At 28.2% G+C, this 15767-nt stretch overlaps 1 protein-coding gene across 3 annotated transcripts; it reads right to left on the bottom strand.

Moving 5' to 3' along the window:
* Positions 1 to 572: 572 nt before the first annotated feature.
* On the bottom strand, positions 573 to 15760 carry LOC129913056 (excitatory amino acid transporter 3). Of its 3 annotated transcripts, none has more exons than XM_055991451.1 (12): positions 15607 to 15760; positions 7648 to 7947; positions 7459 to 7554; positions 7217 to 7384; positions 7104 to 7146; positions 3738 to 3783; positions 3481 to 3664; positions 3285 to 3415; positions 2932 to 3226; positions 2734 to 2868; positions 2581 to 2677; positions 573 to 2516 (listed from the first exon to the last, which is right to left on the bottom strand). In XM_055991451.1, the coding sequence occupies exons 2-12, from the start codon at positions 7827 to 7829 to the stop codon at positions 2457 to 2459; spliced, it is 1437 nt and encodes a 478-aa protein (XP_055847426.1). In that variant the 5' UTR covers positions 7830 to 7947; positions 15607 to 15760; the 3' UTR covers positions 573 to 2456. The 3 variants fall into 3 exon arrangements, with proteins under 3 accessions (XP_055847426.1, XP_055847427.1, XP_055847428.1); XM_055991452.1 differs by having other exon boundaries at positions 7648 to 7954; positions 15607 to 15726; XM_055991453.1 differs by having other exon boundaries at positions 7648 to 7935; positions 15607 to 15726.
* Between the last annotated feature and the right edge of the window lie 7 nt (positions 15761 to 15767).

Genomic DNA, 15767 nt, shown 5'->3' with positions numbered 1-15767 from the left:
TTTTGTTTCTTGTACATATACAACTAGCATTATCTATTTATGATAAATTTATTTTGAAAAACATAAATAGATTCTTATAGTATTGACGCGAGTAACAAGAGCGGTAATTGGTTAAATAGTTACACCGGTAAGCGAGAAAAATTTTGAAACGAATTCGTCGCTCAAATGTTTCCAACTACCTACGCTTAGAATATTTAATTTTAGAACCTGACAATATTGAAGAATGGAAAATTGTTCATAATGTTGTTTGCATTTATTTAGGAGCGAAAAGAAGAAATATTTCTCGAAATATGTCGCTTAACCTACTCTCATTCTCAAAGCTTCAATTATTAAAATGGAAACGTTTTTTGAGTTCTCTATCGGTTTTTGATTTTAATCGTTATTTAGCTTACGATCAACTGTTCCACAATATTTTTTTTAAATAAAATTGTTATGGTTTTTATGATGATAAGTTTCAGAAATTTTGCTCATTGGTAGTTGAATACTTAATAACTTACTAATCTGACTTGTGTTCTAACTTATAGACCAGTTGTCTCACACTTTGCTACCATCCGCTGTAAACTACAGTTGAATAAGTTTTTATTAGTTTTTTTTATTATAAATTGAAAACAGTCCCAGACATTACAAAACCAATCTAAATAATCATATGTACGTATTATTATTCGAAGATCTATCCTTAACGTCTAACGATGTTAACTATGGAAATTCTCAGCTGTTATACCAATTGACTCAGATAAATTTTCAACAGTTTTCGCAGATATAAGTATGTAAATATATTTAACTACTAACGTTTTATGCATTTAGATTTTTTTAACAAACATTCAACCTTTATAACAATAATAATATTGACTGAACTTATTAGCACTTTAATGTGCCAAAATTAAACATTCGCTAATTATAGCTTATTAACTACGAACACATATTATTTCTAAGAACATTGCTTTGGATTTTAAAACTTACAGTTATATAGAAAGGGATACTTAATAAAAAAAATATTTATTTCAACACATTTTTATTTTTTTTTTAATATTAATTTCAGAAAAAATATCAATAGGTACGATTGTTTGGAATGGCTGTGTTAATTTATGAATAATTTTAGTTTTTTTTTTTTTTCTTTTTTTCTATTAAATTATATTTTCATCAGTAATGAATTTGCATTAAATGAAATAAAAAAAAATTTATTCGTAGAACTCTTCGATACATGTACGTTTTTCGATTTATTCTTGTATTTCGATATTTATTAAAAATGCCTCTATAAATAAAAATTTAATATGGTTTCGATATTATTCATACGCAATTGATATGCCAGTTTAACTCAATAAAATAGAAGATATTTGAACTAAAACATCCAGCAAACGCTCAACAGAAATGGCTGATTTAAGCTAGTACTAGATACTAGAACAAGCATACTTGGTTTTGGCTCTATGCAATAACCCCCAAAGCAAGCATGAAATAACTTCTTTATTCGGAGAAATAAGTTCAAGATAAATTTAAAACCGATGATTAAATAAATCCACAAAAGGTATTGAAAGAATTTCTTAGTTCTTTGTGACGTTAAATACTTTTTAGGGAATCTAACCAAAGTCATGTTGCATCTCCAGGAATTTGAAAATTCCAACAGTTTCGTCATCATGATTCTCCGCTGAGTTTTTATTCAAAAGTTAGCCCGGTGGTAATTTTTGAAAGAAAATATACGTAAATCTTAATAAAGACAGTATTTGTCAATAACTAAACCTGTAGAGATAGACGTCTCCCTGCACGATTGAAGGTATAAATGAGTGGGGCTGAACCCGACAAAGAAAGTTGCAATTTTTAGAGACTTAGTGTCTTTGAGTGTTATTGAGGGTTATTCCACAGAGCTTAGTTTTTATACATAAGAGCCAAAATGTTAAAAGTTTGCTTTATAAATAATTTTATTTTATTGTCATTTGTTTTTCTTTTAAACTTCTTATACTATTAAGTATATGTACAAGTTCAAATAGAACTTAATATGGTTTTGTTTAAAAAAAAAAAAAATAATAATAAACTTGACATGGTTTAAATTATTTTTTGTACATAAAAATAATTATACATAACAAAAAAGAAATATTTATGCATAAAATTATTAATGCGAACACATCCATGAAATAATAATATTTGTTACTATTAAAAATATAATAAAAAAAATTAAAATAAAAAATATGATTCTATATATTATATTTTCATATATACGATATAAACGTATATACTTTAAAAACTATAGCATTCAGCTTTTTTACGATTTCTTTTATATAATATTATTGATATTATCTTTTTTTTTGTTTCTTTTTAATTCACGGGATAACAACTAATTTTTGTATTATGCTGATTTAAATATTTACATCTCATATCAATTTGTTTGAGGGAAAGTTCGCTTAATATTTACTTGTAATTTTTTCTGGCTATATAAATGTTTTATGAAAAAAAAATCTCAGTTCTTAATCCTTAAGCTCGTGTCCATTGCTAAGTTCAACCAGTTCATGTGGATCCGCAGCACTCTAATTATAGAAAAATAATCATATTTAATATTTATTTATATATTCAATGCTATGAAAATATTACTCGGTCGGCTATTTCCAGGTCTTTCACTGATAATTTGTTTACAAGAATTGTTCCAATAGCATCGCACATCACATTGATTGTAGTACGGAAACGATCCCTTAAGAAAAATATAAAATTAAACAAAATGTTAAGGTAATGAAGGTTATCATTTACAATAGCCAATCAACAGCAATAATTAGGGAAACATCCTTTGCTGGCAGACCCACGGTATCCAAAACCATAACCATAGTTACAAGACCAGCTTGTGGAATACCTGCGGCACCTATCGAGGCCGCAGTTGCAGTAATACTAATTAAAGTCAAATTATTAAATTAAATGAATGACATAAATGTTTAAATTATATAATCTTACCTTACTGCTATTACAGTGCCAAACGAATAGCTGACTTGTCTGTATTGAGCGATAAAAAGGGCAGCAACAGCTTCGTAAAGGGCAGTTCCATCCATATTAATTGTAGCTCCCACTGGAATGACAAATCTTGTAACACGTGGATCCATACCCATACCATCGAGGCACTTAATGGTGCATGGCATTGTGGCAGAACTTGAGCCAGTTCCGAAAGCAGTAGCCAATACTTGACTGAGCTTTCCAATATACTTGTAAGGAAGTGATCCGCTCCCCAAGAAGAACAAAAGTGGAATTGTACCTATTTAAATATTAATTAGTTTTATCGTTTCTATTGTTAGCATCGTTACAATAATTACCAAATCCATGAAGGATCAAACCTAACATTACAGTAAGGAAATACCATCCAAGTTGTTGAACTACAAGAACTAAAGAATGCATTTCAATAATTTTGGCGGTAATCAAAAATGCCACTCCAAGAGGTGAAATCCTAAAAGAAATAACTTTTTTGTAAGCAATCATTCATAATTAATAAAAATCGAGGACATCTCGTACCAAATAACCCAAGAAGTAATAATCATCATAGCTTCACTAAGAGTTGTAAAGAATTCCTGCAGAAGTTTACCTTGTTCCCTCATTCTGCCAATTGTTGTTCCAAGTACAATGCTAAACATTACCAAACCCAATACGTTAGATCCATCTTTATACTTTCCACTGAATTCCCATAGTTCCATGGGCACTAAAATATATCCAATTGAAATACATTTTAAATTGAATAACATGTTTTTTTTCTTAGTAAATTAGAAACTCACAATCTTTTTGGGTAATATTTGTAGGAGCTCGTATTTCTGTCCGATACTGTAATTAGGAAAAACAAATTTTAATTTGCAGTTAAATTAAACTGCACTAGAACAAAGAATATGTTTGTACAAATGTGCACTTAAGGGGTAATAACACCTTGTAAACCATGAAATCGAGCGTCATATTCATCAGCGTATAAAACAAAGAAGAAATATTATTTTCTTTTGGTGATTGTTAAGTTTAATTAAGTATATTAATAGGTAACAGAATAGGCTAATGTTAAACTTTTTAATGATGTGAAATTTTTTAAATGGCGGTGTAGTTCAGGATGATAGTAAAATCCTGTGCTCCCATCGGGCGACCAACTAACTCCTACAGTTTTTAACCGATTGGGCTGAAATTTTGTGTGGAGCTTAAAAATACTATTCTCTAGTGAAGTACGTAGGATTTTTTTTGAAATATTAATTTTTAAAGAAATGACATTAGTTTGAAAAAATTATTTCATTCCAAAAACAAAATTCGTTGAAAAAAGACCATAAAATCGTTAATATATAATATTTCAAAAAAATCCTACGTACTTCACTAGAGAATAGTATTTTTAAGCTCCACACAAAATTTCAGCCCAATCGGTTAAGAACTGTAGGAGTTAGTTGGTCGCCCGATGGGAGCACAGGATTTTACTATCATCCTGAACTACACCGCCATTTAAAAAAATTTACATCATTAAAAAACTTAACATTAGCCTATTCTGTTACCTATTAATATACTTAATTAAACTAAACAAACACCAAAAGAAAATAATATTTTTTCTTTGTTTTATACGCTGATGAAAATGACGCTGGATTTCGTGGTTTACAAGGTGTTATTACCCCTTAAGTTTTCTAATTCGTTTTCCAGCTCACTTGGGACAACTTTATGAATAATGCAAATTTCATTATCCAGTTGTAGGTAGATGCGTTTACTACTAATAAATGTAATATGCAAGCAAAATTAATTTGCACAAATTGTACTTTTTTTTAAGCAGTGCAAAACATTAATTAATTGATGTATGATTGATTGTAGATATAGCATCAAGGTGTTTTTCAATAACAAAACAAGGTATTCTAATAAATGGACGCCTATACATTATTTGATTTGTTTGTTTTACGCTAAGAGTTGTAGTTTGTTTTTGATAAGACAAATCAATTGAAATATTTTTCATTTTTCTAGGTCCTTCAAATGATCCCTGAGTTAGATATAATGTATGTTGAGTGCTGTTTTTTGCACTCATTTCTCAGTTAATTTAATTATATAAATTATATTAAGAGTTTTTTTAGAAAAGATAGTAAAAGTATATCATTTCAAGAGCTTAGTTTTGAAGTACCTAGCTACACCTAGGTGCTCCAAGTTAGGTTATCTTAAGTTTCTGTATTGGAGTTCTAGCATTTTTCGGCTTTTCTTAAATTTTGTTTGTAGTTTACATTGAAAAATAAATAAAAAGGAAGTAAACAGTGTGGAATTAAGCGTCACATAAAAACAAAACGCTATTTTTGATTATTTTTTTCAGTCTGTCTCGTTAAGTCATATTATTTATCTTTGTACCGTTTCACTTTGAAAAAGTTTGTGTGTCCAATTAATAAATCAAGATAATACACATTCGATTCTATGAGTTTGAGGATATAAAAGGCTGCTTAAAAAAAAACTTTTAAGCCTTGAATACATGAGAATCTTGCACGCTATGGTACTGACCATTTCCGGAATACTTTTTTAGTCAATGAAAAAATTCCAATTTTTATATTTCTGATCACTTTCAGATAGTTAGGAACGGATTACTGAGAAAAAAGTTTGATAATCCGTAAATTTTTCCAATCTCTTGTTATTTTTAGTGCTCAAAATTTTAAAGTGCTGAATATGTACATTAGGGTGTCCGTTATTTCCCAAAGTGACGTTTTCGGGGGTGACACCCCCCAGATCGAAAGTTTAGGGCCTAAATACGGGGAATTTAGCAAAAAAAAATTTTTTTGGGGTCATTAACCCGTGCCTCTAAGGTCATGCTTTCCCCATACAAATTTGTATGGGAAATTTTTAACTCATACATAAAATTTTTTTTCTCTCGAGTTAAATCATCTATTTTTAAAATGTTTGTTGATTCTGGTTGGAAAATAGTTCCTTTAAAAGATTACATTCAAAATTTTCCGTTAAAAAATTTTTTTATATTTTATTTCGGTTTTTGAAATTATTAGCTGTTTTCGTAGTTTTTGCTTTCACCTATCACATAATTTTAAATGCAGTTTTATTGGTTTTTAATTCTTTTCAAATATTGCATTCAAAAATTTGTGTATAAATCAAAAATTTTAATTTTTTTTTATTTTTTTTTTGAAATTTTTGCCGTTTTTATATTAAATAAATATTATTAAATACTTTACCCTTTCTTGTTTGCAACTTTTTTGATGTCATTTTTTAGGTGAATAATTTTTAAACAATATTCAATATAAATATTGTAAACATATCTTTTGTAGTTCGAAAAAAATAAATTTAAACGTAAAAAAACGGCAAAAATTTCAAAAAAAAAATAAAAAAAAATTAAAATTTTTTTTTATACACAAATTTTTGAATGCAATATTTGAAAAGAATTAAAAACCAATAAAACTGCATTTAAAATTATGTGATAGGTGAAAGCAAAAACTACGAAAACAGCTAATAATTTCAAAAACCGAAATAAAATATAAAAAAATTTTTTAACGGGAAATTTTGAATGTAATCTTTTAAAGGAACTATTTGCTAAATTCCCCGTATTTAGGCCCTAAACTTTCGATCTGGGGGGTGTCACCCCCGAAAACGTCACTTTGGGAAATAACGGACACCCTAATGTACATAGATATACCTACAAGTTGTTTGAGTAGATTAATAATATTATAGTCAACAAAACTATAACAGTTGTTTCAATACTTTAATTTGCACCAAATGCCTTGTATAAAAATTAGGTATACTTAATTTTTGCATAGACTCGAGTATTAACTACATGAAAGAAGGCGATGGAATCAAATTATACTAGGTATGCATCATTCCTTGGTCAAGTCTGGGGATAAAATGAATAAATACAACACATTTAAGCATGTATCTACTTAAAAATTTGCTATAAACTCATTCAAGTGAATGGTGCTGATTTAAATGGTGCGGGAGAATAGTTATAGTGTTCTACACTAAAGCCAAATTGAAAATGATGCTGCTGAACTTCGAACCGCAAATTTTAGTTTATTGGATAATTGGACAAACTAATTGAGACTCAGTTTACAGAATGGGTGACAAATACAATAATATATTACGCATCACTTCCTTTTGTGAAGAAAGCCATATAAAATAAAATAATAAAAAAGAAACATATAAAAATAACTCACCTGAAACATTGTTGCTTGAACTATGTTATCCGAGAACATATTCCTGTTAAGTAATTAATTAAATATGAAACTAATAATTTTAATAACTTAAGCTTTTTAAGGTTTATATTAACCTGATGAGATCCATCAATGTATCTGGTGTAAGAACTTTTGAGTTCTTTTCAACATCATCAGTCATAAACTCATCTACTTGTCCTACTTGTCCTGGACGAATAGATGTTACGAGTACTATACCCAATATAACTGCAGATACTGTCGTTAAGAAATAGTACACAATTGCTCTATTTATAAACAAAAAATGAAAATAAAAATTAAAAAAAAAATAAAAAAAATAAAAAATCCTGAATAGACAAACCTTGTTGCAATTCGACCGGACATACTTAAATCTAAAGAACCAATAGCACTTGTTATTGACGAAACTAACAATGGCACAATTAGACACTTGAGCATCCTGTAAGGTTTCCATATTATATTTTATTTTTTTTTATACATCAGCGTTGTTTTTTGATAATAAGAAGAAGTAGAATTCATTGCAGAAAGTTACCTTAAAAACAGCTCTCCCGGGAAGGCTATGTACATAATCTCTCGTTTTGTCCATGGTCCCGTGCTGTTTTTTAGTATCAGTCCTACAATAATTCCAACTGCAACACCTATTATGGTTAAGATAGTTAAAGAGTTCTCTTGCATGAACCCTTTAAACTTGGAACTATTCTTTGGTCGAGTCATATTGCTTGTGCGATCAATTGTTACCTTCCGTCCTTATAAACAATTAAAGGTTTTTGTAAGCCTTTCGAACGTTGGCTTATGCGATAAACTTATAAAACCTTTTTATCTGAAATTCAAACTTATTTCTACATTTATTTAATATTTAAACTTTATTATTAATTTTAGTTTAAAACATGATTATTTGTTAGTTTTAAGGAGAGTGATGTTATTTAAAATAGTCAAATAGTCCTTTCATTTAAAATAGATCCAAAGATAGAGACAACCGATCAAGAGTCTGCGAAACCGTATTACTGAATGAATCTAAAAGTCAAAGACTAAAGCTAACTCGCTACTTTTTTGTTTTGTATTAATACCTATACACTCGACTCTACATCCCAGCACAGATGTATTACCAAAACAAAGTTCACTTGACAGCATCATATCATCACTGTCATTATAATCAAATAAATTGTACAACTACGATTCACATACGTATATTTAGATGGATACATCTCTCTCTATTTGTGTTTGGGTGCAATTCACTGCCTCTGGTGTAGTAAGTAGTTGGATCATATCACATAACTCATTATCCATTATTATTAAGCCGGATGATAACAACAGCAGTCATATGTATTTTGTCCTCTATCTATTTAAAAGGGTGAGGTCTGAGGTGGGTGCAAGTTTGCGTCGGTCGTCCCATGCAACAATTTCATAATGAATGACAGAAATTGTACTGTATTCTGACTATAGCAGTTTTACTATACTTACAACTTGGGGAGAAATATGATAGGATATTAATGATCTCCTAACTGCAAACTGCACCACGTTTCCCGATTATATCTTGACTTTAGATCAGAATTAAAATTAGCTTTTGAAAATAAATTTCCATACAAAACTACACTCAATAATATATCGTTTAATTCATAAATATTCAAAGTGAACAACTAATTTGTCTGTATCACAAAAAATTGTAACAGGCGCGCATGGGAGTGTTGCTCAATCAAACATTATAAAAATGTTCTACACATCAATATCAATGGTTTTGTGTGCTATATTTTAATGAAACTTTTTGCTAAATATTAAAGATCATATTAATTGGGTCGCATGTGCATTAAGAAATTAATTATATCAACAAAAACGGTTTATAATCGTTTTTGAATTGAGTTTACATTTTCTAGCTATTTTTTGTATGATTGTATTTATATTTAAACCTTGCAAACTAATTTCTGTGAATAAATTTACTGAACATTATTATCAGTTAAAATAAAATAAGACTGGCATGTAAAAATAAAAAAACATTGATATTCTAATTACACATTTTTGTGTTCATGTATAGAATATTGAGTCCTTCAAGCGCTGGGTGTCAAGCGAGAGTTGTTATTAATTATTCTGAGATCGGAAAATTCTAGTTTTGGTTTGTTTAATCAGCATTTAGCAGGATTAATGTAGTAATAGTAGATACATAAATGCATATTTCAACTAGACGAAAAGTTAGAATTAAAATTTAAACATTTAATGAGATAGAGACGTAAGATTAAATCTTCGTTTTTGTTTTTTCCTAAAAGAAAATTTCGTTATGTCGTTATTTTCCTTGAATAAACCTTCGAACCAAAGTACGTTAGGTACAGAAGTCGGTTTGTTATAAAATTCTTTGTTAATATTCTTTATTGAATTTGATGTAAAACAAAATATATATGCTGTTTACATTTGCATTATGCAATGGTTAAATAATCCGTCTTGTATTGATTAATTGATAGTTTATGGTTTAATGTCTATGCACTTAAAAATACAAATCACGTACTTCTTGACAAGCCTTAATTTTGTTAATCAACGTAAAGGTAGGAGACATACAAAATGTATGTAGTTAGACCTAGACGGTTTCAATTATGTTAACAACTTCATTGCAAGGTATAGAAAAATGTATAGCAAAATGGAAAAAATTCAAGAACAAGATTTTAAATCAAACACGTTCCGAAAAAGTGTGTACTTCAAACTCAGGGGGAACAAAAGTATTCATGTACACTGTAGTGTATACGTACTTTCTTCAATAATATACCTAGAATCTACATACACAATTCGATGACTTGAAAAATGTCTACAAAATATATTCTTTTCATTTCTTTTCTTTCAAAAGTTCGGCTCTACATACATATCATAACTCCTAAATTTTAAAAACAAAAAATTTCATTTTAATTGACGAGTAATGCATTCGATATTATTTTATTAAACTGTGCGGATATTTCCAAATAATTTATACGAAGTATTCAAATTGAAAATGACACATTCTTTAATCCAAAAACTGACGGATTTTGTATTTAAAAACCGGTGACTACAAAAATAGCATTAAAAAATATATTTGTTCACTGGGGTGTATACGTACTTTTTTATATACTAATTCATTAATGATTCGCTACGATTCGCTGGTTTAAAAAATGTCGATAAAATAAATCAATAAAATATCGGCTTATAAAAAGGGATAATTAAAAAACAGTTGTAAAAAGAAATTAAAATGTATGTAATTGGAGGGTTTATCCGGCAAACACATTGGCAAGTAATTAAATATTTTATCAAATTGATTGACTGTTTATTTTTTTAAAGTGGATATTTCCAAATATGCATTGCGTTTACATATGACATGTTCATTAATTGTTGGATTTTATAGTTTAAAACGAGTAGCAACAGAAATACCATAAAAGAAAACATATTTGGTCACTGTGGCGTATACGTACTTTTTTAAATTGATTGTAAATTACATTTTTTGGTGTATTTACATGATAGTAACTGTTTTTTTCTAAGATAATATTTTTGCAACCGTTTAAATAAAGAATCATTTTTAAAAGTGTTTGGTTTTTATATAAAAAACACAATTTTTGTGAGCAGTTTTCTTGTTATAATTTTTTGTACTCATCTATTATATAATTTCTTATTTTTTTTCTCCCCTGTACTATTATTATATATTATTCCTTTCATTACTAAGCAATAAGAAATATGATTATAACTTTACCTTCTTTTTATATCGAAGTGAACACAACAACAATTCGTTGGGTCACTTCAATCAAATTCCTATTAAGAAAATAGTCTTTCTGGTCATTCTATTCTACGCCAATGCAATTATAAAATGTTGATAAGAAATTTTTTTGTATTCTTTATAAATAAATAGGTCAACTTCACGACCTGATGGAAAATCAAATTAAAAATTTGCAGCCTCTTATCTCTAGACAGTTACACTTTAAAGAAGAAAAAAAAAAACGTACATAAAAACGTAAAAAGTAGGTTTTACTACAGTGATCTATTTGATTGGGAATTTTTGTCTTAAGATTTGACTTGAAACTTGAAAACTATCTGTTTTAAGTCTATTGTTAAGGGATATTCGGATGTTTTCTTAGACCAGTTAAATCCAATTTGGTTTCACTGATTTAATTTTTGCTACCGACACTACACATTTATTTTGGTTCGCTGATAAAAAAATAAATCTATGAATTATTTAATTTTGTCAGCTCTTAATTTTCTTCAATAAGAACATTTATAAACAGGCCTCATTTTCACTGCATTTAATTAGAGAAACAAAACAAAATCTTTCTCAAAATTAGAAAACCTAACGTTCAATCAACTCTAGCAAACTAAAAACTCAAATAAATTAATATAGCCACCCAAATCTAAGACTCAATAAATTAACTGATAATTTGTATTGAAATATATACAATTCTGATTAACACACCTTTGATACTTTAATATCTCAATTACTTTGTTAGATACATTAAAGTGCTAAACAGAAACTATTTATTTAAATATTTTCACAAACTACAACCAGTTTTACACATTTTACTATCCTCGATATCCACGTTCATAATAGTTACAATGAAAATACAAAAATAACATCATAAGAGGTTTGAAAAGACTTCAAGTTGATATATGAAGTTGAAAAAAAAAAAACAGAAAATTATCATTTAGCAACAATAGTACCAACTAAATATAGGTCGATTTTATAAGAAACCTTAATAGCAAATCCCACACTTTATGAATAAGAGGATAGATTGAGAAGAAAAAAATATTCATCCTTAAGCACACTCCTCTCTTTCAAGATGCACTCGTTATCTCAAAGACCGTGTTGCTATTTAGATGTATTTATCATCTTCTTTTTTTTTGTCCTAGGTACATGATTATTTCAGTTTTTTTTATAAGTGCTCATTTAAGTCATTTTTGATAAGAATTTTTTATATTACGTAGACATACAAAATTTTGAGGGACTTTGTCAAGATACAACTTTGTAACATCATCATAAAATTAATTTTATATAATTATTGAATTCAAACTTCAATGAGATGTCAGAACAAATGAATGAAATCCACTTTAAGAATATTTTATAAGTTCTGCTAATAAAAACAATATAACTATATAGTACATATATCACATATAAAATTGTAAAAGATTAATCAGCTTGAAACATTTTATAGAGAAGTTATTCAATCTTTCTTGATATTTATTTGTCATAATTGAAGTAGAAAACGTGTTTATAGTGTTGCCTTGAGTGAATGCAAATTATATGATGCATTATCTAACAGAATAATCTATTACATAAGTTAAGTTAATCATTTTTTTGGTCTAAAATTGTTATCCTTATTTTTAGTTTTATACTGTAAGCTGAATTGCCTATGATTAGTTGAATACGTATTTACATTTTTAATACGATCTAAAACCTACTACAAAAAGATTTAGAGCGGAATTCAGAGTCGTCACTCAAGTAGAAATTTTACTCAAGTGAACATTTGCTCTTGCGTTTTGCCCACTTAAGCTACTCGTTACATTAAGAAAACCTAAGGGTTTCTTTGATTTTAGCTTATGAATACCGATCGAAGGAATTTTGAAGTAAAGTGCTTGAGAAAATTTTTTACTTGAGTGACGACTCTGAAATTCGCCCTTAATCTGTAGGATGTTCATTATTCTTTTTTACATTTGCTTTTTTAAAGCTAAAAAAATGTGTTGTTTCAATTCAATTTCCATTTTTACGTTCCTTTGAAAATTAAAACAGTGATCTTTCCGCAGTAATCCTTGCTCCCCTTTAAAAAAAAAAACAAGGTATTAAACGTGCTATAGTCAACTTTTTCTCTAGTTCACAAGCTCTTCTATGTCAGATATCATAAAAATATTTCTAAAAATTTTTTAACTACAACTCTTTTAAACTTAAAAGAAAAAAATATGAATAATTATTAATGTACACTATGGTGTATACGTTCTTTATTTTACATACCTAGAATCTACATACATTTCAATTAAAAAGAAAGTAAAGTTATGGTTTTCCACAAGTCGATGGCTTGAAATATGTCTAAAAATTATATCGACATAAAGCCGATTCTTTCAAAAGTTCGATATTATGTATTTTCAAACTGACAAACTGAAAATGTCGATTTTTAACATACAGTGGATATTTCCAAATTTGTTATGCTGTAAATGCATAACATATTTTGAAGTATTAATATTGAAAATGACACATTCTTTAATCTCTTAACTGTCGAATTTTGTGTTTAAAAACCATACAAGAAAAACATACAAAAATTATATTTGTACACTGGGGTGTATACGTACTTTTGTATACATTAAGATTTTCGTTAAGTTATGGTTTTGACAACAACAGCAAGAGAAAGTGTGTTGCATTTATTCCATAAAAAAAAAACAATTGAAATAAATCAACAATCCAACCAAACACTTTGAAACACATCCAAAGAATAATATTTTTCCGATCTTTTCAGATCTTTTCGAATTTGTTCAATTTCTTTTCGTGAGAGAACGAAATCCGAAAGAAATTATATTTTTCGATCTCTCACGAATGATAAAAAGAGAAAAAAAATAATTTAATTCGTTCCGAGAGAGAGCTGAAATTTTTAGATACCAAGAAAAGTATCTGTATGAGAATTTTATTTTTTCAGATCGTGAGAAGATCGGAAAATGTGAGAAGTGTCGATATTTTGCAATTCGTGAACGATATCTTACATGATAAAACTTAAAGAATAACTATTTAAGGCTTTATATACTGTGAAAATACTTTCTGAAATCTGCTCATGTTGCAGATTTAATAATTCTAATCTGTATGATAAAAATTGATGAGACATTCAATTAGGTTTCATGAAACAAAACTTCTATAAAAGAACTAGCTTTCTTCAATTGAATAATGCAACAAAACTGCTTGAATCGGGTAGTACCTACTCCTGTTAACGATATTTATATAATTTAACTAAGATATATTCCATTTATTGTAGTAACAGTATATTAGCAAAATATTGAAACAAACATTTTGATTGATATCTAAATTAGAAATGTTTTTTGTAAAAATTTACCTTCTCAACCACAAAAGGTATTTACAAATTACAAAATATTTCTTTTTGCAATAATTTTAATGATTTTACTCAAAATCTCAAACTGATGATGACGTGCATCATCGAATCAAACAAAAAAGTTACAAGCATATTGTCTAGAAGACTTAAGGATTATGAAACAGGTGCCTCTTCCGATGCTATTTAAGTGTCATAAACTTTTTGTTTTAGATCTTTGAACGCATGGCTCATCGTATTTTATAATGCTGTCTATTCCCTTCAAAGCTTTGACAATTTTTTGTTTTCTTTTGTAATTTTTACACTTGGACTTGATGCACCCAACTTTGAGAGATTTAATTTTTTGTTTATTTATAACTTTTTTGGATGCGAAAGTAAATGAATCTGTCGCGCAGTTGATTTCAACATGATGTGTCTAAGGGTAAGCTTGGTATAATTAAATGCACGTGTTGTTAACGCCTGCATGCAAATAATTTTGTAATGCTGTTGTTGTTGGTGTGTTATTTTTTTTTTCTAACAAAATAACTATGAATAAATAATAATATTTTATTTGAAGTAGTTTCAAGCATCGTAAAATATTTTATGGAACTTGTCAGATCATCCCATCAAATTACACAATATTACTCTGTAAAAACGTAAAAATAGCAAAACTATTCCATGATGTGCAACAAAAATGAAAATTAGTTTTTTTTTTCTTGATGGTTAATTGGCAACATCTACCGACTATATGTTTATTAAATCTATTTGCATTTTAAATGTATTTTTAAACAAATAAGTCATTTTACCGGCAGCTTTTTCTTTCTTCTTCTAAGGCGGTACATTCAAAATAAATAATAAAATAAACAAAACAAAAAAACACAATCTTATCAAGAATTTGCAGTGCATTTCATATGCTCCATGCATTTTTCAAATTGCAACAAGTAAATGGGATCACTTTTGTGTCTTGACTCTTGAGTTAAGGAACACACAAGGGGGTGATAAGTTTATTTTTTTAGGCGTAGTACTTAATTAAATAAAATGTACTTTAGGTTTATACATATATGATTGCTGTAAGCAGCACTCAATCAGAATTAAAGTCAATTAATTAAGTCAATTCATCATATTACTTTTTTTTTGTTGGGTATGAATATACTTAAAAAAATGTGGTTGTATTTGTTTAGTTTGTTGTAAACACTTATTACACTGAATTATCTTTACGAATTGTCAGTATATTTTATTTCTGAGCAAAGATGTAAAGTTTAAAACATTATTTTTTGGAACAGACGTTATAGTTTTTAAATTTCGAAATTCATTGTTGCATCAAAGAACTTAAACACTCTCGCAGTAAACATTTTGTATATGCAAAATATGGAACAGTTAAAAATTATAATCATTATTTCTTTTTGTCAAAATAAGGTTTAGTATTTTTTTTTTTTATTTTTTTGTATTTGAAATATATTTTATATATTTTGTTTAAAAGACTAGGTACTAACCAGCTGCGACTAGTAAGTTTATAGACGAGTTCGCTCAACGAGACATCAGTTTGTACTAAACAAGAAAATTCACAATCAGAACGTATCACGGTCGGCTATCGTCTGGCTTTTTGAGGGTGCTCTCACGCTGCTCTTGGTTGATTGTTTACAATTATTGCGAT

Source organism: Episyrphus balteatus, chromosome 3 (genome assembly GCF_945859705.1).
Source record: "Episyrphus balteatus chromosome 3, idEpiBalt1.1, whole genome shotgun sequence".
In the NCBI taxonomy this organism is placed as follows: Eukaryota; Metazoa; Arthropoda; class Insecta; order Diptera; family Syrphidae; genus Episyrphus; species Episyrphus balteatus.
The sequence above is the reverse complement of the archived record's forward strand: the minus strand, read 5'-3'. Positions and strand labels throughout refer to the sequence as shown.